Source organism: Marmota marmota, unplaced genomic scaffold (genome assembly GCF_001458135.2).
Source record: "Marmota marmota marmota unplaced genomic scaffold, marMar, whole genome shotgun sequence".
NCBI lineage: Eukaryota > Metazoa > Chordata > Mammalia > Rodentia > Sciuridae > Marmota > Marmota marmota.
In genome coordinates, this window is record NW_026000005.1 from 29,933,678 (window position 1) to 29,959,800 (window position 26,123).

The following is a 26,123-nucleotide window of genomic DNA, read 5'->3' on the forward strand; positions in this document are numbered from 1 at the left end:
GAGGAGGAGGAGGAGGAGGAGGAGGAAGAAGAAGAAGAAGAAGAAGAAGAAGAAGAAGAAGAAGAAGAAGAAGAAGAAGAAGAAGAAGGAGAAGAGAGAGAGATTTTTATAATTCCACTCAACTCACTTCATTTTATCACCAAACCTATTATCTTTTTTATTTCACTGTGTGCCATCATTGCAGTCTATCACATCAACCTTTTCTTGCTAGGGTCTCACTGTGACATGGAATCCACATGCTAACTTGGTGAACATGTTATTACTCTAAGTATATGTACATGAACTGTCAAAAATGCAAAACAGGGGCTGGGGTTGTGGTTCAGTGGTAGAGTGCTTGCCTAGCATGTGTAAAGCACTGGGTTCGATTCTCAGCACCACATTAAAAAATAAATAAACAAAATGGCAAAACATAAAAGAGAAACTGATAACTATAACCATCACGTTTTGCCTATAGTTTCCATTCTAAATGGAAATGAGTACTTATTTCTCTTTCTGGCAATGGCACTATTTTATTATAAACCGAACATGGCAGTTAACTTTCTTTAGCCCTTTTATGTATTATAAATTTAATTGACAAATTGCCAGTAAATTTATTGTGCAAAGAAACTTCTTTCTGAAAAGCACAGTATCATTTAATTATGATTTTTTTACCCTTTACTAAAGAATTATCTCAATTATTTTAATTAAATATACAATCTTATTAAACACTTGTTAGTAATATATTGAGAATAATAACATTAGTAAGATAAAACATTATTTACTAGAAGTTCTCTTTTTATAATAACCTATATTTTTCTTCTTCTATCTGATTCTCTTTTCCTAAACACCCCCCCCCCACACACACACACAGTACATAGACCAACATACCTTTATTTATACATATATAGGTAGCCTGAAGTCTGTTGAAATGTATGGTCATGCTTTACTAAGATGAAAGGGAAAGGTTTTGGAATATATGTCTCATTCTGGCATGAGACTGAGCGTGAAAGATATATCATATTTTACATATACACTTGTATTGGAAAAGGCCAAATACATTACACTTGAGACACAATAATATCAATTATAACTTCAAATATTCCAGAGGTAAGTGCTATTATTAAGGACAAAAAATCGTCTGAAGTAAGATGGGTGATTGAGCTTGAAGGAAGTTTTGTCTTTATTTGGTTTCAAAGACAGTGGACTTTAGTTAAGTCTATAAATAACACTTGTGTGCAATTTTCTATACTATAAACCAGACACAGTCAGTGAAGTTTTTCTTTTGCACTGTCTTCTCATCCTTCTTTTTTTTTAAATTCTTTTTCATTTTCTCTCTTTCTTTTCTCCTCTCCCTCTTTTTCTCTGCATCCACCAAACCCTCTTGTTTTTTAAAATATTTATTAAGACTTGACAATATGCCACATATAGAATTGAATAGTTCAAAATTATTTTTGTTTTTAATTGCCATAAAGATCAGAGGAGATGCCTGTTTATTATCCATCCCATTCTCAGTTTTTCACTGGAGGACCACCCAACTTAGTTCAAACTGTCCATCATGGAGCTGCAAATCGAATTCCACTCTGGTCTGGATCAAGTTACCCAGGTAGAAACTCTACTTTTCATTTTCTGTGGTTATTATTAGTTATTTTGTTTTGATTACCTTTCGACTTCTAATCCAAACTATTTGATGTTTGAATAAAGGGATTGTTTATTACCTAAATGAATTAGCAAAATTGTTCTCCTAAAAAGTCTGGTTTAATCAAAAGTTTTGTAATATTCTTCTCAGGTACATGCAAATGCATTGTTCTTACTGAGATCATCTTGTGTGTTTGTTTTGAATTTACTTATTGAAGTTTTTCCCCACCCTAGATCATGGGTGAATGAGAATATGTAAAATCGTTTTGTAACTATTATAAATCCAGAGTTTGAAAAAATATATTGTATGATGAACAAAGATTAAATTATTCTGAACCTCACTGTATGAAATCTTGCCCAAGCCTTCCCATCTATGTGAATTTTCACCATTAGAAGGTCAGTTTTCATAATCCTGCTAGTGTCATTAAACTTTTTCAGTGGTTATCAATAGAGGTAGTTCCACTCCACTAAAGGGAAGTCAGGGCATTTGTGGAGTGTTTTGATTCTAATGATAATTGGGGGATGATTGAGACTTTTAGTAATAATCTGGGGCCAAGGTAGTTAAAAGCCTCTTAAAGTGAAGAATTGCCTCTCCTCTGGTACAACCTTAAAACATCCTCCCTGACATTTAGAACCTAACATCTGCAAACTTCTTGAATAATACTACTTTGTATGTAATTCCCTATGCAAGTCTCTCTAATTTCAGTGAAACTTATTTCCCTCTTCCTTTGGTTACATCATGTTCTGGTTATTTATGTTCTATTCTAGGGGTCAGCAATTCCTCTGTTGCTCCATGCCCCCACCCCCACATTTCCTATACAAAATGAATTCTAATCTCACTTCTCATAAATTCAAATTTTCATTATAAGTGGAAGCTGAGCATTTTCCTATCAATGCCTATTTTTATTATAAGTGACTTTTATTTCTTCTTTAAATTATAACTGGTGAATTATAATGATTTTCTAAAAATTATGTATGCAATAGGCTCTATTCTCCATAGGTTTTCAGTATTGAGAAGAAGCATCAAACGTTGAGAAAAGTTGAGCTCTATAGGGATGAAAACCACTTGTCTAATACAATTCATGAGAATATGACTTCAAATCGTTCCCCACACTGATGGACCTGAAGCTATTTCATTTATTATTTCCACATAGAAGCAGATATTGTGCATTAAGTAAATCTCTCTTATTTCTCTGCTTCTCATAGGAACTAATTAATATATGATCTTTCATTCATGGTAATATTTGATTTTAAAAATAATTAAATACAAATATGTTGCTTTATTAATTTTCATATATTTTTTAAATTATAAAGATTTTTTAAATTATAAAGATTTTTAAAATTATAAACATTAACCCAGGTCTCCTACCCAGGGAGCCAAAGAGGCTAAGACAACAATGCAGAAGGCCAGTGGAGAATATGGTAAAGTCAAGGGACAGGCCTCATTTCCAGTGCTAGGGCTGTCCATCTCCAACAGACTGCAGCCATGTAACAATATGAACTTGCACTAAACAAGTCTACATTTTTTTAAAGAGAAGTTCAAACTTTTATTTAAAAAATAACATTTCTTAGACCAAATACAACAAATCAGGAAGAAATTACATATATACTATTACAGTATCTGAGAGGAAACAATATTAAAATTTATATTTTAAAGTAAAGAGTTATTTTGTGCAATAAGACAAACAATAATGTGTTTAAATGGAAAGAAATAGTTTGTTTTATTGTTCTTGATATTCCTATTTGGACATGTTTATTTTTAATGTTTTAGATGTTTGTGCTTCTAGAAATTATGTGCAAAAATATGTTCAGAATAAGATTTTGAATTGAAATATGTATGTGATAGTCTTTATCTGTTGCCTGTAGTGCTAATATTTAGGGATTAAGTAGTAATATAGACAAAAAGTTAAAATATAAAATAAAAATATTGACATTTTTATTACAATTCAGAGGATACAAATTTGGTTGTTTTCCCAGTTAAAACCAGCAGGTGGTTCTGAAATGAAGGCATGCAGATAATGTTCCAATTTGTATTACCAAAATGAAATTTGTTTAATAGATCTCTTACAGTCATAGTAATTTCCCAGTTCAAGAAAATATAAAAAGATTTCATAAAGGCAAAGAAAATTTCTGAAGGAGTTTCAGGAGAATTCCAACTTTGTTTTATGCCAGGTTATCTGATTTGCTTTAACATGGAAATTTTTAAAGGATTATTAATTTACATTATCTTGACCTAATCAGTTAGAAATTCGAGTGAAGTTCGCCACTTTATCAATTAATATTATTTTCTTAAAAGCAACTAAAAATAACTCAAACTTGATGCAAACTACAAATTTTAGGAGAATTCCCTGCCAATAAATTTTAACTTAAATACAAAATTATATTTTCCCATCTAATTAAAACTGGAGCTGCATCCCAAAACTCTGGTTTACTATCACCGCTTTTGAACTGGCCTTGGCTTTTATTGGCAAAGAGCATTAACAGAAGGTAAAACTGTTCTAGGTTAAAAAGAATCCAACAAAGTTAAGGAATCTCTTCTGTTTTGTCTACATTTTGTAAAATAGTTTTGAATAAAATTGAATACTGACCCATGAATACCAGTGACAAGGAAGATCAAATTCCCATTGATCTTTGTACAGTTTATGAATTTGTCAATGTTACTGGAATCCACAGTCTGAGCTGACATCAGTGATCCCGTGCCAATGCCATCACAAGCTGTAGAAACAAGACTCACAGTCAGCGGGCTGAAAAACTGATTTTTGGTCAATAAATTATTGCACTCTCATGATAAAGGAAACATCATTTTATTGAAACATTAAAAAGTTAATTTTTTTCTGGAAAATAAAATAATTCATTCATCATTTACTCTTGTCCCTACTTAAAATATTGTCCTAAATAAAAAAAAAATAAAGATTGTCCTTGCATGAGTCTTTGTAAGAACCATATTTTATACTAAAACCTGACATTCATACACCACATAAAAAAGAAAAGCCTTCATTAATCATTGCTTTTTCTTACTAGATTAAATTTACTTATTTTCTAACCCAATCTAAAACATTACTTTAAATACTTTAAACTGCTGGTCACTTTAACAAAATATTTTCCTGGCTTATTAATATTCTACAACATGTAATTTGAAAAACACTGGACTAATGAAGAATATACATCAAATAAAGAATACGAATGATATGAGTTGTTACCATATCAATTTGGGTCAAGGGACATTTATTTAAATACTTGGACTTAATGTTACCTCTGCTTTCTGAAGGCTTTATTTAAAATAAAAGTGTGTGTGTGTGTGTGTGTGTGTGTGTGTGTGTAGAAAAAGGGGAAGGGAAGGAAAGAGAGGGAGAGAGGAGACAAGGCAGTCTAAAAGTAAATGTGAAGTTTGGCATTTTCTAAGGAACTCCTTGATCTTTGAGAAGCTTAATAATGTTTGAAAGATGTGAGCTATACTTTGGTCCTGCTTAATTTAAGCTTCATTCTGGTGAGGAATTTGATCACTCACAGCTAGAAGGGATTTCTTCCTCCACTAAAATCCTACAGCATGAATTATCTGCAACATTTATTTAATGCTTGTAGTAAACCTCATTGTCATTTCGCACATCTTTTAAAAATTATTTTAAGATCTGGAGAGTAAGTTTCATGTGGTATATCCCTTTGCATTCCTGTTTATGCATAGCAGATAATTTTGTGTAGAGTGGCATTTGAGCTATGATACTAAAATAAGCATGCAAATCCTTGTTGAGTATCAAACATCTAATATTTGTTACCAACCAAATGGAACTTTATTTCTGAGCTCCTATGAAAGTTAACTCTTGAGTTTTATCTGGACCATTTTAGTTGACATAATTCAAAACCAGTAATACGCACTGTTAGTTGATACTTTGGGGAACTGTCCAAAGTCATGGGAAGTATAGGGGAACAGGAAGGTTTCATTGTGGTAGTGAGTTTATTCTGAGGCTAACTTCATTGGCCTATTGAAAAGTAAATGAAAGACCCTGGTATAAGGTCTCCATATAAGCCTTGGTATAAGACCGTGTTCTAACCAAAGTATTCTAAGCTATCACTTACCTTTTGGGCAAATATCAGTGCAAGGTTTACACATTTTAATCCCATTTTCTTCTACTTCCATCTTGGAACTAGGGCAGGCACGCACACAAGAACTAGAATCAACCACAAAGTTATCTGATACAAAAAAAAGGTAAAAAAATAAAAATTAAAATAATGTTAATGTGCAGTCATCACAATTATGTATTTATTTTTATTTTTTATTTCTTCAGCTGAACTACCCAGGTGTGCTTTACCACTGAGTTACATCCTCAGCCCCTTTTATTTTGAGACAGTATATCTCTAAGTTGCTGAGGACCTCATTAAATTGCTATGGCTGGCTTCAAACCTAGGACCTCCTGCCTAGGTCTCCCAATTTACTTGGATTACAGGTCTTGACACTATGCCTGGCTCAGCTATCAAGTTTAAACAAAACATTGTAGGGTTTGACAGTTTATATGTCTCTTCCCTTAAAACAGTTTTTTTTTTTTTTTAATATCTCAACTTGAAATAGTATCTTAACCATCCACACTGAAATCTTAGGCATTGTGTTAGCAGAACCTTGCACTTGCTTTTCTATGGCTCTATATCCGGAACTGCCCCCAAGATATAGTGGATTTTCTTTATACACTTAGGAAACTACATGACATTTAGTTTGTGTTTCTCAATAGTTCCACTTCATTTCAGGTCATGATGCAAGTTGGAAGTCTAAAAATACTTCAAGTTCATGAAGCACAAATGAAGCTTAAGTTAAATTGCTTTGGATCAAGAGAGTGCACTTCATAACCAGGAGAAAATGTTTAAAATATGTTCTATGTTTCAATGGAGTGCCATAGAACATTCCCATATATACTTTATTTTTAAAAAAGAAACAAAAGGAAATTTCAAAGGGTATAGACATGGAACATTTTATTACCTAAACTTAGTGAAATATTTAGGAGACTGGGTGATCTTTGATACACCAGACCGTCCTCTACAAAATAAGGGAAAAATAACTGTCTTTGGACTATCCCACCATAAAGGGAAAACACAGTGCCTGCAAGATCATTCTGGTTTGAAAGGCAGAATCATCCTATGCGTGGGAATAGTGCTCTAGCCCACTATGCAATAATGTGGAAGCCTTCCAGACTGGAGGGGAGCCCAGAGCAGGAAAGGCACATGGTACAGGCAATTTTGTTACTTGGGACATAAAACCCAATAGGTTGTATAATATAGGCAGTAACATAGTGGGAATACATGGCACGTGAAGTTATGATAAGTAGCAACTGGAAAAACTTAGCAGATAGGTTTCTGGAGCTAAGTCATGCCATTAGTAGCATTTAACAAAGAGTTCCTGGCATGTTTCCGAATCCTGGTAGAGTCAAAATACCTCATCATGGGTCAGTGGTTACACTCGTGGCTGGAACTACCCATGGTGAAAAAAGTTTTGTTGGAGTCATGATTTCATCACATTAAGAGCCAACAACACTGTAAAACTGAAGCAGTGCATCTGGGATTGGGTATGTGCAAAGGAGAGACACAAGTGACCTGCATTAGCTGGTGATTCAGACCCCATGTCACCCACCCCTTCACTTGTACACCACACTCAGCTCATGCCTTTGCTACATGGAGATGAGAGGTGGCACTTAGGAAAAGCTGACCAAAAAAAAAAAAAAAAAAAAAACCCACAAAAAGTTAAACTTGATCCATGGGTGCAAACTGAAAGTGGACAGTGGCTTCCCTGAAGCCTCACTTAGGAATGGAGTTGAGAGGCAGAAGAAGGACGAAACCCTTCAGAGGGCATAGTTCTGGGTAGGACAATTCATCACTCATTTTGTATGGAGAAAGAAGAGGCTTCTTATATGGACTCATAAGCCGTGGCTTGCCCTGGAAGGAGAAATACTGGAAAATCTGATAATGAAGCAAATCTGGGGTACTCATGGGAGTAGGCACAAAGCATGGAGATCTCTTTATTCCAGTTGTCTACCACAGAGCATTGACCTCCAAAGAGTTCCTTTGTTGAGAGGGTATCAAAGCCCATTTCTGCTTCCTTCCTTTCCCCTACAGGTAAAGATTCTGAGACTATTTCCTAATAACCTAATCTCTTTGCCAGGAGACCCCAACCTGCACCAGGTTCATCTACTATGTATTAAGTAAGTATTCTTTCTGTGAGGTCTTGGATAGTACCATATAATTAAATGCTTTCATATTTATGCAGCAATTTATGCCAAGTAGAATGAATAAAGATTATAATTGGCCTTATGCCAATGAGGTTCAGGTTTTGAAGCCAAATTTGTTTCAAAAAGGTATGTTATTTGGAGATGTTAAATTTCAGAACTCTGGATTAGGAATTGTAGACCTGTATTAGAAGCTAAATGTCCTTGTTTTCCCAAGACACTTCAAGCTTGGCAAACCAAGAATCACAAAGAATGCTCATCTAAAATTTAAATTTCACAGTGGACGTGTACTGAAGTGTTTAAATTAGCCTGTAGTTTCACAGATGTAAACTAATCAAAGACAATAAGCTTTAAGCGAGTTACTACATCTGTATTCTGTAGATCATAAAGCTTTCCTTTAAAAAAGTATGTGAAGAAATGTAACTTTTTTTTTTTTGGCCTTTCCAGTAGATGAAACATGAAACATGGAGAAAAGTCCCACTGGTCACTCAAAGCAAAGAAATTGACTCTAGGAAATGTCAGCACATATGTTATATTGAATACCTGGAGAGCAATGCTGATCATTTTGAATACCCAGGATAAGTAAACAGTTTGCCAAAGCTCCCTAAATGTATTCTTCATACCTATTATTTTTTGTTTAAAATTAGATTTTATATGAAAATTATAATAATATATATCTTAGTGTAAACAAATTATATGAATGAATTTAGGTAGAAATTCATTCTACTAGAAGCAGGCCCTATTTATTACATAGCTTGCTTCCACTCTATTAATCAATTTAATTAACTTTTCCAAGAAACAGCATAATGTGCAAGAAAACTCAGGTGTAGTGAAAATAACAAATTCAGGAGTCAATAACTCATTGCTCTAACCTCGAACATTCTAATCCTTCACTATGAAGTTTAGAACACTTAAATATCTTGAGCTTTAATTTCCTTGTTTATGAAATGAGAGTGAGAGTACCCATACCCAAAGTAATCCATGACTATTCAAACTTCAAATTAAAATGGATTTATAATAAATGTTTTCTCATGTCCAAATAATGCTCTAATTAATTGGAGTATTTTTATTGTATCACTTACGTGGGCACTTCTTGACACAGAATGCTCCATATGTGTACTTTGCATTGAAGTTGTGTTCCAATTGAAAAGTGGTTGGATTGTAGACAAAGGTTTGGGGACATTGAGTCACACATGCCCCACTGTCATTGAAGTTCATGCAGGCCTGCAACAGCAAATATAACTTTCATTTACAAATTTACTTTCATGTTATTTGTAATGAAATACATACTAATGAAAATACATACTAATGAAACACTGTGGTGATACTTTTATGAAAGTTGTGTTCATTACCTAGTATACATCAATTGTATAGATACTGCAAATTTTGATACTTTTAAACTCATTTATGCTTCTGAGTTTCCATAAATTTTTGTTCAAATGTCAGTGATATACCATGTATGGTTTCTAATATTCAAATTGCTTAGTATTTAGCCACTGATTTTGAAACTAAGAAATGGTTTAGATTATTAAAATTAGCTGATAGTGAGGAATTATTGAAGTTCAGACTGATTCAAATCATTTATATTAAGTTTTAAGGTCAATTGAATCTCCAATTCTATGTTTGTTGTTTGTTTGTTGTTGTTTGTCTGTGTGTGTGTGTGTGTTTGAGCTTTCATATAGACTTCAGTGCTTTAAGTGGAATGTTAAACATAAACATCACCATTGAATAGTGAAGAAATGTGATGGATGTTTAAAGTGGACTTAAGGAAAAGGTTCTGGCAGGTGACTAGCCACAGGTAAATTTAAGGTATATAATTAATCTGTAAATAAATAAGATGAGGCCATTTCTTGTATGGCATTTTTCAAAATGCCACACAATTTAGTAAAGCCACCCCTTCAAATAAGACAGTTCCTCTCTGCTGACACAGATTTGTCTTGAGAACTCAATTCATTAGTACTTTCAAGCTCATTTGAGAAGAACTAAGAATCATTTTACCACCTGAGAATTAGGTATTTGGTAGCAAATAAAAACATATGTATAAGTACACATAAGCATGTGATTAACAAAAGTATGGATGAGCTAATTCTCTTAATTAAGAAATTAAGCTTTCATAGGCATAATTCAAGACTTGGAAGGCAAGCTAATATGAACTCAAGTTCTGTTTTACATTTCATCATAAATTGTCATATGGTTATTAATAAGCATTAATTTATTCTGTTTCCTCAAAACATTTGCTTCATCAATTGTTGTTTTAGTGAGCACTTTATCACAAACATGACAATTCCCTGATGAAGCTCTACTAGATGCATAATCAGAATGAGACTCAGTGATGATACATTATTCACTGAGATGACACTTTCTAGGAAGAATCTATTAAAAACCAATCTAGAAAACTCAGTAAGTTTTAATTTATGGTTATGAAACTTCATGTGTCCTTATAATTGCTTTACTAACATATTTTATGCAATCTTATGCATAGATTGCTTGGTAACAAAGAACATAAGCCAGAGAAATTAAAAAAAAATACCTTTCAGACAACAAACAAGCATATTGTAACTTATACCAGGGCCTCAGTCTGGTATTCATGAGCATTCTGTAACAAATGCCAGAATGTAATTACTGGGCCATTCCAAAAAAGTAATGAAATGAGGATTTTGAATGTCACTTGATCTGCTTGTCATGATAATGAAACAATAAAAAAAAAAGAGGTGATTTCAAACTTCTGAGAGTTTTTATTATTGTTTATTATAGTTATTGTTTTGTAATTATTGAAGCAACACTTTCAGGGTTCAGTGTCTTCAAAGATCAATCTTCCAAGCTCATCTGTCTGTATTGGTGATGGACAAAAAAAAAGTTCTCAGTTTAGGAACCGCTGAGCTTCTACCTCAGATTTTTAGCATTTTGATTTCCTTTTTATCTGCCTCCCTATATATTTCTGCAATAAATATTTTTTTATTTCATTATACAATTAGAATAGATAAGTTCAATTTCTTATAATAGTTTTTAAAAACTAAGAAATTACTATGTATAAGATTTTTAATTTTATTTTGCTTATTGAAATTAAGCATCAACTTTTCTAAATGCTCAATTCTAGAATATATGTTCATGTGTTAGATATTTAAGAAGCAGAATAAAGAAAACAAGTTTTTTTGCATTCACTTTCAACAGTAAATGTGATTTGCTATTTTTATAACTTTTAGCTTAAAAACAATACCCTAGAATACTAGGGTTCTGGTGTATAAAATTGAGTTAAATAATGCTCTCAGAATTACTCATATGTATTCCAAAGAACAAAAAGTACTATATCAAGGATATGATATCAAAATGTAATTAAAGTGTCCCTAACAAGTTGCAAATGCAGCTAAAATATAAATCATAAAATTAGCATATTGGTTGTTTTAATGTGCATTTGTAAATCTTAAATTTTGAATAACATAAACCTGTAAAGAATAGGAACAGGAAAAATACTTAAACGCATAAACTTATCTGCTATAATCATGAAATTTATAGTAAAAATACAAAATGCAATTGCCCTCCCTGATGGTACTTAAATATGCAGTGATATGGACAAGGAACCTCTGCATTTTTGGAAAGGATATTATTAGATGCTAAGAAAGATACCTCAACATATTCTCCAATAAACCTCACTTTTAACATAAATTGTGTCCAAAGTGCAGAAATAATTCAGTGGAACAGAATAATTCCAGTTAATCAATAGCCAACTCAGTAAGAACATGATTTCTAGGAAGAGGCCCTTAAGGATCTTGCTTAATCTTAAAATGGCAAAACTTGATGTTAAATAATCACATGGGAGAAATTCAATATGGCTGAGACAAAGAAAGAGCAAAGGAGAGGAAAAGAGGAATAGGGAGAACTCCCAGACGTACAAAGCAGTCTGTATCCTTAGGTCCTGCACAGCCTCCAGCACATTCTCTATGGCAGCAGTCACTGACATAAGGTCCATAGCACCTGCCGTCACATTGTTCTGCACACACCGTCCTTGTCACTGCAGAAGACAGAAATGGGGTCTCTATCAGAGTCAGCCACCAATGAAAACTCCTAAAATTATGTGCAACGACTGAGAAAAGCTAAGTTCTGAAGTAATAATTTACTAAACCCAAACCTGACTCAATTCGGCAAACATTTAATGAGCAAAGTTGGCATTTAGATGAAAATTACTAAAAACAAACAAACAACATAAAACCTCCAAAATTATATGTGCATTTATTTTTATGTTCTTTCTTGTTTCAGAGAATATTTATAGTGCCATATAAAAATAATTCAGGTTGGGAAAGATGGAGTCAGCAATGAGATTACTTCACACAATGTATATGGTAAGGTCCTGTGGGAAAAGGTGGTCCCAAAAGTGAATTTAAGACTTTTAATAGTTAATGAGGAAAAGGAAACAAATATTTTCTTTATTCACAATATATTTTACATGAGGAAAACCAAAGAAGGAAGGTAAGAAGAAGGAAGAGATGGTGAGAGGAAGGGAACACTTATAACTTACACTGGTCTTTTCTTATCCTTCTGTCCAAGCTGACAGCATCATATTATAGTATACTTTAGTATAAGAAAGGCTATGGACAGTGAGTCAAAATTATAGTAACAAGGGACACAATTATTTTTAGCTCAGTTATTCCACTGAGATTTTAAAGTATTTTTCAAGTATGAATTTTACAGGATATGGGTAGCATATCATTTCCGTATTTCCAGTTTCGACTTATTTTTTTCAACTTTTGTGACTAGTTTTTCTAAGCTTCTTTCACTGCTACTTTACAAAGACTCTGCCTCTTAAACATTAGTATTCCGCAGATTTGGTTTTGACAATTTTCTGTGGGCTACAGGCTCATTCCTGGCGAAAATCATTCAACCCAAGTTGTACGACTTCGAGATCCAAAATGGATTCTCTGTGGAGATACTTCTTATCATAAGTTCATAGGAGATTTTGAAAATAAATATTTGGATCTAGATTTGTGAGTTTGTATTTTGTATTTACATTAAATTTTGAAATAAATGATTTCTTCTATAAATATTCTAGCATACAATTCTACATAATAAAATAGCTTGGCCTATTCATTCACCTTTTAAAAAGTCTCAACTTCTCAGTGAAATCTACTCCTATTTAATGCAGAAGCTTCCCCAAACAACTGTGTCCTGGAGACTTTCCTCTTCTTTCTACTTCTTCTCTTGTCCAGTCTTAGTCATGTTTTTTTTTCTTTTTCCTTCCTTCCTTCTTTCCTTCCTTCTTCCTTTCTCACTTCCTTCTATACTTTTTGTTACAGCATCCATCGCCATCTAACATGTGTTCCAAATTATTTATTACATTAATTTTATGGTGTATTCCAAAAAAATAGAATTATACCTGGCATTCATGTAATTTTATTTATATTTTATACATACATTATATATGTGTGTGTATACAATTTATAAATACACAAATTACATGTATGCATTAACTATTCATAGTCATATATTGTAATTACATTGCTGTCTTTTAACCAAGTGGTATATTTATATAGGTGTACTAATTATTAATACATACTATATAAAGCAAATGCTTTGCATAGTTTTTTAAAGAGTACATTAAAACATAATATTTTCTCTTCCAAATGAAATAAAGTCCTTTTGATGTATCAAGAATCACTAACTAAAATAGAAGATATGTGATAAATAAACAAATTAGACATTTGAAATAAGTCTCATCACAGGACAGTCTATTAATTTGATTATAGTTGTCCAGTCATTAATCAGCTGGAAAACAATAGCATGGAATTGAATCAACAATCATATCCCATAAGTCACATACATTTTAATTTTAGATGCATATATCTAAGTGTTGATTTCTATTTTTAACTCTATCACCCTTTAAAGTAGTACACAAAATGTTTCAATTTCCCTTCATTTGTTTACTCTGAACTTCTCTGACATAATAGGAAAGTAATATAGAAAACATTTAAATAAATAAGATAATTAATTTAAATTTTATTTTTAAATTATTTTAAATTATTGATTAAATGTTCATATTAAAATCATTTTTGTCATGGGACATTATTTAAACATGGAAATTGGATGTTATGATTATAATAGCACAATCTTAGACTCAGTAACAGGTATTGTACTTTATACCCCCTAAAAGTTGTATTTTCAAAGATTTAATCATATGTAATGTTAGATATTTTGAAATAGCAATTTCAGCCATACGGTACTCAAATATTTCATTCATATCTGGGAAATCTTAATATGCACATTCCATTCCACTTCAGCAACATACAAAAATCATCTAAGTCATTATCCAAAGGCAAATATATTTTTAAATTTATTTTAAGATATTAAAAGGAAATTGTGGGATTTTTCTCAAAAACAGTCTATAATTGAGTTTTTAAACATTAGATTGTATTCAGTATTAAAAATAATACTCTTTAATTCCAAATAAAAATGTTCAAAAAACACATTTGGAAGTATTGATGAATAAGTAAGCAAAAGAACAAAATGATAAACTTAATTTATAAATAGTGATGAGACAAAGTTTGAAAACATCTTTTTACATTGTTTTATGAGACTTATTTTAGAAATAAAACATTCTCCTTGCACACATCCAACTTGTGAGCAGGGCAAAGGGCATGGCATTGTAAAGTAAATCCATTTACCAGAACTTGGTGATTAATAAACATCATTCATTTAATACAGAAAAACTCATCAATCTGTACTCAAAGTTTTTGATGAGAGAGACAAAAAACAAAATACAGGTCCTGAAATCAATGAGATTACTCAGCCTCCATAGGAACATTAACATATAATTGCTTTAGCTTTTATTAATTTCCATCCTTGCTGGGATATTTCAATGGAAATGTTTTCCCTGTGTTTGATATGCTTTCTAAATTGCTTCACTGGGTGCATTAAAATATTTGGGTCAAGTTTTAACTAGCTTATTCGTTGCTGGTATACTGCTATGCAGTTAATATAAAAAGTAAAACCTGAGAAGTTAAACTTATATTTGGGTCAATAAACTTGAAATTGGCAATGGGAATTCATTCAAAATATCCATGACAATCATATGGCAAATTTAAAGAACCAAGTATTCCATGGTAAAGCAATATTGCTGAGAGACTATCACCTCTAAAAAAACTATAGTATTTGTTAGTAGCATTATCTTACCAGTACCACACTAATGAAAACAAAAGTTTAATTACTTCCCTGAACACAATGATATCCAATGTTTTTATTAAAGTTGCTCCTTTAGAAAAATATTTTTCTTATATGAAGAGTATCAATTTGCAAATGAAATATTTGTTGTTGATTTCTTTAATTTTTTTGTTTTAATTAGTTATATATGACATTAGAATACATTTATGCACTTTGATATATCCTACATAGATGGGATATAATTATTTATTTTTCTGAGTGTACATGTTGCAGAATCATATTGGTCATGTAGTCACCTATATATACATACAGTGATAATGTCTGTTCCGTTCTACTATCTTTCTATTACCATATCCCTTCCCCTCCCATCATTTCCCTCTATTTTTATGAGTAGCCAAAAGGACATTACAATGAAAAGCTGAAAGGTCTATTTGCTCATTAACAGGGAGAGCCTTTATAAATGTTTGCTCCCCATATTTTTGAACTTGACCACTTTCCTCCTTCTTTCCTGTCTCCTTCCTCCTTCCTTTCTTTCCTTCATTGCCTTAAAATAGTTTTAACTAGTACACTGTAGTTACATGTAAGCTTGAGATTCATTGTGGTGTGCTCACATATGGATAGAGAGTAATTTGGTCAATTTTGTTGTTCAGTTCTTTCCCCTGCCTGCTCCTCTTCCCTCCCTCTGCATCATACCCTTCCTGTATTCTACTGGTCTCCCTTCTGTTTTCATGAGATCCCCTTTACATTCCTGATTTTTTTCTCTCTAGATTCCATATATGAGGTCAAATACTCAACCTTTGGCTTTCTGAGTCTGGCTTTGGATTGGCTTCACTTCATCCACTCTGTTCTTCTAAACTGATTTGTATATTATATCATGTCATGGGATCTTTCAAACTTGAATATAAAAATTCTTATATAAATTAAAAAATCAATTAAATTAGCATCAGTGAGGCCCATAATTATCTATTTGTCATAAGCTCCTAAGGAATGTCACTGCTTGCTGTTCCACAAGCTCCATTTTAGTAGTATTTTATTATTTTCCAAATACACTGACTGAGACTCACTTAATTCCTAATAAATGAAATTAACCAGCAATATACTAAGAGTTTTTTACAGTTTTAATAAGTTGCATAGGTGATTCCAATGCACAATCTAGAGTCCAGAAACATTATTCTGTCCAGTCAAATTGAGAAAAATCTCTAAGTCATTTATACCATTTGATTGACAGACTAATTATTCTTTGTCTGAAACTTAATCATATGACCTCCTGCTTTCATTTCCTATTTGTGTTCTTAAGTGCTCTATCACTAACAGGAAATCAAACAAAAATTGATAAGCAAAGAGATAATAAAATTTGGAGGGAAAATGACCTAGATTTGGGACAGAAACATGGCATGGCTCGTTCTGAAGACAGAAGTGTCAGAAAAATGGAACATACCATTATTAGCATCTCAGGCAGCAGCTGTATGCACATTAAGTATCATGAGGCAACACCTAATTTCATTGCAAAACATTTTAAAGCACACTTATTTCATTTTTCTTTCATTTTTATCACAGTACTAATAATTTATATCTATGGTGCCTATATTATTTAAATTTTTATGGACAAAATTTTGAAAAACCATGCCCAGAAAACACAGTATATTAATTAGTATTTCAACTTTAAAACACAATATATTAATTACTATTTCAACTTTAAAATGGAGTGTTTTTGAGGTTATAGTATTTTCAGTTACATACCTGGAAGTTTGAATAAAAAGAAAAATGCTTGGGTTAAACAAAGGTGATTTGGGTTGGATGTGAAGAAGAATTTATCGACTATTAGAGTGATAAAAACACTGTAATGAGCTACTGAATGGGTTTCTTGAGTGTTTATTTGTCAGTATTTTAAAGGAAATCTCTCCTACATGCTTTAGACATCCACTTAATTAAAGGCAGGGGGCATGATGAAATGTTCTCTAGAGGTACCTTTTAGCTTTAGAGTCCAATATTTATTCCTATGAATAGTGAAATGGTTCCTAAAAAAATGAGCAGACTGGGTCATGTAGCACGCTTTCAGAAGCTGCCATGACAAGGGTGTACTTGGAGAGAAACAAATAAAACTCACAGACCATCCAAGAACAGGCATAACTCCCCCAGAGCAGGCTGAGAGGTGTGGAAAATCAGGTTTAATGAAACTCACACTAAAGTACACACTGCTTATTCATTCTCCCAAAGGAGACTAGCTAGACACATCTGTATACCAAGGGTCAGGTGGACTTTAAGAATTAAATAGGGAGATACAAAATAAGGTACCTGGCCTTCCTCCTGCATTTTGATTCAGCAAGTATAGAGAAGGTGTTTGTGTGTGTGTGTGTGTGTGTGTGTGTGTGTGTGTGTGTGTTAAAAACCCCAAGTTTCTTAAAGGGAGATTTTATAAGCCAATATTTTGAAATTTCTGCTCAAAGACATTCTCTTCTTCCTCAGAAAAAGCTCCCCCAGGCAGAAATGGAGATGGGTTTTAAACTGGAATGCTCTTCCTTATTTCCCTCAGTTATAGACTAATTAAGCCAAAAATTGTTGCCAGAGTAAAGCCTTATGATAAAATTGTGTCCTGGTATGGACAGGGAGGAAATTTTTTACTTTTAGGAATTTTCCGTTATTTTGACCAACACATAAAGTCTAACATATTGAAGAGGCTCTCAGGTGATATGAGTGTAATTTTATGTATATGTATATATAAATTTTCATGTTTTTAACAGTTAAAGCAGACAAAGTAGAATTATGAAAAGGTGTGAAGGTGTTTAGGTCTTCCAAATTCCCATTCTCATAACACAAAAGAAAATCTGATTTTCTTTCATTCCTAATTCCTAATTACACTGATGAAGCTATTGTAAATGAACTGACCAGTGTAAACCACAAGGTGTTCACGACCACAGGTAGTATTTAATCCTACATGCAATAGCTGCTTAGTTCACCAGGAAAAATTAGCAAATACCTGATCACCCCTCTCTAAAACTTACATTCAGAGGCAGTTAATACAAGCGTGCCCAGATTTTGGAAGGTACTAATTAAGTTTGACCCTTTTCCCAGATAAATCCCTGGTGACCCCAAAGGCTATGCCATGATAATATTGTTAGTTGTGTCAAGGGGGAAAGGGGTCTTGTCTAATCCATTCTTCATCACCAGCCACTTTATCCATTTATTTAATGAAGTTTTATTTAACCTATTTTATTTATAAAGACAAGCTCAATGATTCATCAAGGGACTTTAAAGTTGATTTTAAATCAGACTCTTGGCCACGAGGGAAATTCTCCCTTATTAATAGGCTGTGAGCATCACCAAACTTTGTAAGTCAGTATTCAAAGAAAAAACAATATTGCTCAATTACATCAACTAAAAATAATATTCTTAAGAGTGAGTATGAGCCAGTTTACATATGCCTTATAGTATCATAGATACAACCGTTAAGACTATGATGGAAGGACATGAATCTGCATGAGAAAATTTTTTAAAAAATAGCATCTTTAAAAAGTAGCATCTTTAAAAAAATAGCATCTTTTTTAACATTATAGTTGAAAGCTGCACCTTACAGTCTGCTAGTAAATTACAGAATGGAGATAACATAATCAAAATTGAAATAATCTTATGATGGACTTGTCACACACCAAGAAATGTAGAAAAATTGATATTAATCATTCAAAGTCACTTTGTCTTACAATAGATCACATCTCAACAACAGTCTTGATTGGAAAATGAAAAAAAAAAACAAAAAATACTCTATCACTTTCACTTCTTCTAGTTATTTATCTGAAATACTAGTAGAGGAGAATGAAGATAATTTCTATTCTACTTAATACGCATCTAAATTTCCTACTAATATTGTGATGAAAATAATCACAGAATATTAAAAATTGAAAAGAAAGAGTCTCATATTGGGTGAAGAATGAATAAGTATCTCTTGAACCAATGAGCTATATCATCTAAATTTTACATTCTATTGATGAGAAATCTGTTACTGTTATTTGCCTCTGATTAAATTCAAAATAACGTTCACATGTCTCTAAGAGATATCAGTACTCTTCAGGCATCCCAGGTAGCTTCCAGTTTTGATGAGGATTCAAAAATCGGACAAACTATTGGTGGGTGCAGAACTGATAGGAGTAACTGAAGATATTGCTAATGAGTAATTGTTATGAGTAAATAAAGAGTGATTTATCCATCAAACCTGTGTATATCAATTCATCTGTGACCAAGCAGTTCTGTTTCTAGAAAGAAATCTGAATTATGGAAGAAGGGGACTTGTGGACAGGTATAATTTTAAAATATCCAGTGGTGATAATTGAGGTTAGAACAATGCAACCCTAATGTCCACTAATCAGGAACTGGTTAAGTATAGTACAACCATAACTGGGGGAAATGCTGCAGCATATATAGAAATATGGTTGACCTCCGTATGCTGACATGAAAGGATTTTAAAAATATGATGTATGTAAAATAATAATAAGTTATAAAAGAATAAGTATTCTACTACAGTTTAAATCTGGAATGACCCTTGAAGGCTCATCTATCTAAGGCCTGATCCACAGCTGGTGGTGCTGTTGGGAGGCAATAGGAACTGGGAGGTGGTTGGACAAAGTGGGTCACTGGGAATTAGCCCCTAATGGGTATATGTGGTCCTGGTCTCTTCTCCTCTCTCTGTTGCTCTCCTTCCTCCCTGTCATGAGGTAAATGGTTGACCTCTGTCACCCATTTCTGTCATGTTTTGTTGTGCCTCACCTCCAGCCCAAAGTAATGGTGGTGCCAGCTGATCATGGACTAAAAGTTCCAAAATTATGAGGCAAAATAAATCTTTCATCCTTTAAGTTGTTTTTCTCAGGTTCTTTGTCACAGTGACAAATGTTTACTAACATGTAAATCCACTTTTGTAAATAAAAATCTCAGCACTTATATGTGCTTTTGTTTATACATATATGCTTGAAACACACACACACACACACACATACACACACACCAAACTTTTATTAACAAGTAATCACTTTAGGAGAAAAAACATAGGGGCGGGGGGGGGAATGTGCTCACTGAGGGAGAGACAGTGTTATATTTAATTCTATACTCTTGGTATCATGTAAATTTTTTAAAAATGGAAAAAATAACTGTAATGAAATAACCTGTGCATTTGGCAGAGAAGTTAATTATCCCAGTGTCACAGATGAAGAAGTTAACTTTTAAAAATATTTAACTACACCATCCTGGGTCAAATAATAAGTTATTATCAAATTGGTTTAAAATTAGTGTCCTGGGGCTAGGGTTATGGCTCAGGGTAGAGCACTTCCCTAGGACGGGTAAGGCCCTGGCTTGGAGCCTCAACACCACATACAAACAAACAAACAAAAACAAATAAGTAAATTAAATAAAGGCTAAATTCTTTTAAAAATATTAGTGTCCTGATTCCTATATAGCATCACTGTTTTGTATGCATTAATTTAGGAGACAGTGTTGTTAGAGTCTGTAAACAAGTCAAAATAACACCTGGCATTTTGCCAGGGGAATGTTAGAGTTCCGTAAACAAGTCTGGATGGTGCCTGGCAAAATGCCAGAGGGAGTGGTTTGAGAAGTAACAAAAGCGAGCCATTAAGTGTGGAGATTCCTTATTGGTTGACTGATGTATCTAGTTTATGCTAATTAGATAAGCTGTGTGGAATGTATAAATACTGCTCCTGTCCTGCAATAAACGGCTCCTACTTCTGCTGTATCAATCTGCACAAGTCGTTCGTCACCCCCCGGTTATTTTGCCCAGGCAGCCGGGCTGCAGCAAGTGTCTTGCAGCAAAGACCAAATAAAAGGGTCGGGGGAGAAGTCCAGAAATCATTTTATATGCAACATGTTGTAAATAAAATAATCAAACACCGATCTGCTTTACATCTCTAAAAAAGTCTGTTCCAAAGTCAAATTAACTAACATGACTATGAGTGATTATAACAAATACTAAGATATTATTCAAATGTTCTTCACATTATTGGTTTAAGTCATAGAAATAAGTTGATATACGGTGTTTTATAGAATCTTATATAGTAGTGCTTCTGACATACAAAATTTACAGAGGAGGAAAAAGAGCCATAGCTAGGGCCAATTTTCATGTCTATATCTAAATAACAGTTAAAACAGTGATGCTATAAATGTATGTTTTAAATATATAAGGAAAAACATTTTCATAATAATGCTTTTGTCTTCATAGAACACATCTGGGATTATCTGGTCAAGAAGACAACCATGTCTGCCTACAAATTAAACGAAGCATCTTTGTAGTGTTTTTCAGGCTTTTAAACTACAATTGACACTACAAATAATGTAATGTACAACATGGCTCAGTATACATATGCATGATGAGAAGTTTTGAGGGATAATATTGACTCTAATTATGTGCAAAACATTTTAATATTGTCTTTTCTATTCTACCCCAATCTGGCCGATTTTATTCCAATCTATCTTATTTCAATAAAAATTTAATGTTTGTCATGGTCCATCTGTGAAGGGATTTTACAATCCACTGACTAGTTTCAACCAGCAGTGTGAAAGCATTGCTCAATTGCATGGACAAAGGTCAAATTAGGGAATTAGAAAAACCAGTCTGAGGGCTCCTTTTTTTATATGTGCAACAAATTAACCTCCTAATGAATTCAGGAGCTTGGAGCTACTAGAGATGAAATTCTCCTTTTCTGAAGTTTCAGGATCACAGAGACCACAGAAAACATTGCACAGTAGTGTCTGACCCATGCTTCCCTCCCAAATTTTGTCATTGGGACTACTCCCAGGGGTGCGTGCCTCTCATTCCCACCTCCAACACTGGAAATCTAGGGTAGTTAACTCTGTACTTCTACAGAGTAGGTGTTAAACTTGGGGCTAATGCAAAACAACCTTTATGATTTTCTTTGGCAAAATATTTATAAAAAGTAATATATCTGTAGATATTAGTAAAGAAGTTATACATTATGAATGTATTGATAAAAGACATTACCATGTCCATGATCTGGACAAACATTTAGAAATCCTCAGAAATTATAAAATATCATGTGACAATAAAGAGGGTATGATTTATTTGTTGATCCTCTCCTTCTTAAAATTCTGAAATCACATACACATTACACATTTTTTAGGAAGTATAAATAACCACAGATAAATTAAAGACAAATCATTCATTCTCTTACCACAGCAACAAATTTGGGGATTCCCATGTCCACAGCAGTATAACAGGCAAGAGATCACAAAAGTAACCCAAATGAACTCAGTCTTTAATGGGAATTTTCAAGTCCCACAAAGGGGACACATTTCTACACCCTGGAATGCTCTCATCCCTCTTAAAACTCTTTCTCACTCTCTGCAACTTGCCCCTCCAACCTGGCTCCCAGGATACTCTATTTAAATTATTTATGAGGATTGAAGGAGATGATACATATGAAGCTGTTAGCTGAAATCCAGAACAATTTATTAAATGATAGGCAGCACCATTGATGACTATAGGAAATAAACTGGAGATGACTCCAATTCTGACTTTACATAAGAACTGTGCTGAATCAGACAAATTACTTAAACTCTATGTGCTTCAGTTTCTTCAGGTATAAAAATTAACAACTGTACTTACTTTATGAAGCTGTTTTAAAGAACATATTATTATTAGAAATTATTAAGTTTGGAATAGTGCCTATGTAAATATTGCTGTTGGTATAGTCAAGTAATGAATGTTAATTATATTGCTTTATAACTTGGCGTTTTTCAACAAAATATTTATCACTAACATTTTGTTTAAAAAGTATTAATATGTTTCTTTTACAAGATGTTTCAAGGCTCTAAATTACACTATTTTATGAGAGAAGCATGGTGGCACACACCTCTAATCCCATCAGAATGGGAGGTTGAGGCAGGAGGATTGTAAATTCAAAGCCAGCCTCAGCAACTTAATGAGGCCCTAAGCAAATCAGTGAGAACCTGTCTCTAAATAGAATATATAAAAGGGCTGGGTATATGGCTCAGTGTAAAGCTCCCCCAGGTTCAATTCCTGGAACCTCCCCCCAAAATTTAATAATAATAATGATGATAATAAATTATACTAGTATATGATATCCTCTAACTTAACCCACTTTCTAAAATGTTTATATTGTTTGCATTTGCTATTACTATATATACTGCTATAATACATAATATTTAACATACATCTTGTGTAGTATGTATTAAAATAAATTCCCTAGTCTTAGGAAATTTATATTTCAAATCTTTTGACCATAAATAATCAATTAGTCAATACAATGATGCCTACTATCTATAATCCACCAAGAGCAATTGAGATTATTCCTGTTCTCATACTGTCATTCAAACTAGAAATTACTGAACATGTGTAGTTTGTAAAAATTGTATGTTTTTGATTATACGGCAAAGCATTGATTTATGTCTGAATTAATATTTCAAATATCACTGAAGTATTTTTAAAATACAAACTACTATTATAGTTAAAGTGACTTTTTCTTTCTTCTTTATATCTTTTATGTCAGGTTTAAAAAGACCTTCATCATTGTACAGATAAATTAAAGACAAATTATTCATTCTCTTACCACGTCACCTGTATTTTTCCCTAGTACAATCAGTTATTTTGTATTTTTTAAGCTGTTAGTCCACACTCCATGTATAATCTGTAGGCTATTTCATGCCTTTCAAATTTAATGCACAATCTACCATCATTTTTTATTTTATGGCAGGGATCTAACTTCATTTTAATCCATACATTTGACATTTTCTCCAGCACTATTAATTGATTAATCTATGCTTTTGAATATGTTTTAAATATGCCAACCTTACAAAAAAGTAAGTTTCTTTGCAAACTTTAGCTTCCACCTTGGACTTCCTGTTAGATTCTGTTGAGCAATTTCATGCTGAAACACATACACAGTGTTTCAATAATTACTACCTTCAATGTTTTAATACCTGGTGCAGAAAATCCTTTCACATAGTTTCTTTTCTTTTTTTTCCAAATGCTTGGCTCTTTAATTAAATGTCATTTTTCAGAGATACTTTAAACTATTTTTTTTAGTTAAAATGAAACCATTCAAAATTACTTTGATACGGTTAAAAGTATAGCTTAATTTTATAAAAGCCTTTTCATAGTATACATTATCCACCATAGTATATAATTCTTCACTCAAGTTTGCTGTTCTGTTGTGAAATACAGTTGTACATCAGAGTCTGTCTTTCTTTCTAACCCTTCTTCTCGTCCATGTTCTACTCAATGAAATTATGTATATTTTTTCCCTCACTTTAGAGAATAATAATTGCCCTGGTTAACAAGCATTCAAGCTCAAGAAATAGTGAAATCAGATGAAACCTGAAGGTATTCCTGTGATCACAATGCTCTATCAGATCTATTGTAACAAAATTCATGGGCAAAATGACTTCAGAGAAACCTCAAATAACTGTCTCCAATGAGGTAGCAATATGCAAAAATAAATTTTTAGAAAAATATTTAGGTTTATTATTTATAAACTAACATTATATGAGGACTATTTCTTTTGCAAATGCCCATGGTAATGGAGAGAAGCAGCCATGATAATATTATAAATTTTAAAATAATATATAAATTTATATTGGCCTAAGATATAGAATATTAAAATATCCTATTTAGAAATGCACATTTATTGTAATTGTCCAAATGTGACTTGACCCTGGTATGTGGCCCTGTATCAAGTCACCCCTTCTTAGTCTCTTTTGTCTCTGTGCTGCTTACTTGATTCATCCTCCAACCAAACCAACCAATTTGAAATAGAAGATATACGCCTCATATTAATGCTAAGCAGAATAGATATGTTCACTAGATTGCCAGATCCCCCAGCCATTGGGGGTGGTATGCAAGTGTGTGCATTCATAAGAATCAAATCTTACACTTCTTTCCATTTCTGTAGCAAACACTGAATTTTGCTTATCAGAAGCATGTCACATATAGAAATTTTGAAAAATTTTCTTTGATAGTCAAAGATATTTACTCTAACAGTCAATAATTTTGTTGCAAAGATATAAATAATTATGGATAAATTTCATCACTACTATATCACTATCAGAATAACAAAATCCTTATAATGGTAGCACCTCCAGATACTTCTGTCCTTCTTAAGGTGCTCTTAGTAATCTAATGTGGAATATTCACTTCTGATTTTTCTGCTTAGATTATCTACCTCTGCCATGCCCCACAGTTTGCATTCTCTTCAACCTCTCAATATCTGTATTTATGTCATCAATATCTACATAATCCATAACTGTATTATGCAGGAAGACACCTGTGAAATGTGTGTGGACCAGATCTGCACTGAAGCCACTGAGTGGGAAGATCTGGTATCTGGGAACTCCCAGCAGCACCCCTGCTGATTTTGAGATGGCCCAATACATTGTGAACTCCCAGGCAGCATTGCTAAAGGTCCCAGGCAACACTGCAGGTGGGAGTGACCCCTTCCAAGCAGCCTAGCTGGTCTCCTCTATCCTGTTTTTGCAAAGAACTTTCTATGGTGCTCACTGATGGAGAGACATTGTTATATTTAATTCTGTACTCTTGGTATCATGTACATTTTTTTAAAATGGGAAAAAAAAACTGTTATGAAATAACCCGTACATTTGGCAGAGAAGTTTATTATCCTAGTGTCACAGATGAAGAAGTTAACATTTAAAAATATTTAACTACACCATCATGTACCGATGATCTGTGCCGATATAAATAAACCAAGCACAGGATCATTTCTTTGTTAATAGCTGAACCTGGCTGGTCAGTTGGTCCATGACTACCCCCAATCTGAAAACATATTTTTTGTGTCCAGTAGTTATTTCACAGTACTGTTTTCTTAGCTTTTATTTCTCAGCCAGCCCATCCCCCAGGAGGGGAACCCATTCCCTTGCCCACGTGGGAAGTGTGAAAGAATAACATGTATACCTTGTACACACAGCTAATCAACATGCATGTACACACACACACACACACACACACACACATGCTGTGCAAGGAAGCAGGCACAGAAATCAACTTTTCTCAATGCTTTCACTATGTGGATAAGGGAATTGGGGAAAACTGAAGTTCTTAAAATTGAGTTAGTTTAGAGGCACCATTGCATCTCTAGTGCCCTGATGTCGACAGTTCAATATTTT

At 33.1% G+C, this 26,123-nt stretch overlaps 1 protein-coding gene across 1 annotated transcript in view; it reads right to left on the reverse strand.

Annotated features, from left to right (window-relative positions):
- Positions 1-26,123, reverse strand: part of LOC107138388 (receptor tyrosine-protein kinase erbB-4) — a 780,863-nt gene that overhangs the window by 25,641 nt on the left and 729,099 nt on the right. Inside the window, exons 5-8 of the mRNA XM_048808979.1 lie at positions 11,711-11,829; positions 8,903-9,044; positions 5,689-5,802; positions 4,203-4,329 (exon numbers count right to left, since the gene is read on the reverse strand). Coding sequence (XP_048664936.1) covers positions 4,203-4,329; positions 5,689-5,802; positions 8,903-9,038 — 377 coding nt within the window. The 5' untranslated portion in view covers positions 9,039-9,044; positions 11,711-11,829. The remainder of the gene's footprint in view (positions 1-4,202; positions 4,330-5,688; positions 5,803-8,902; positions 9,045-11,710; positions 11,830-26,123) is intronic.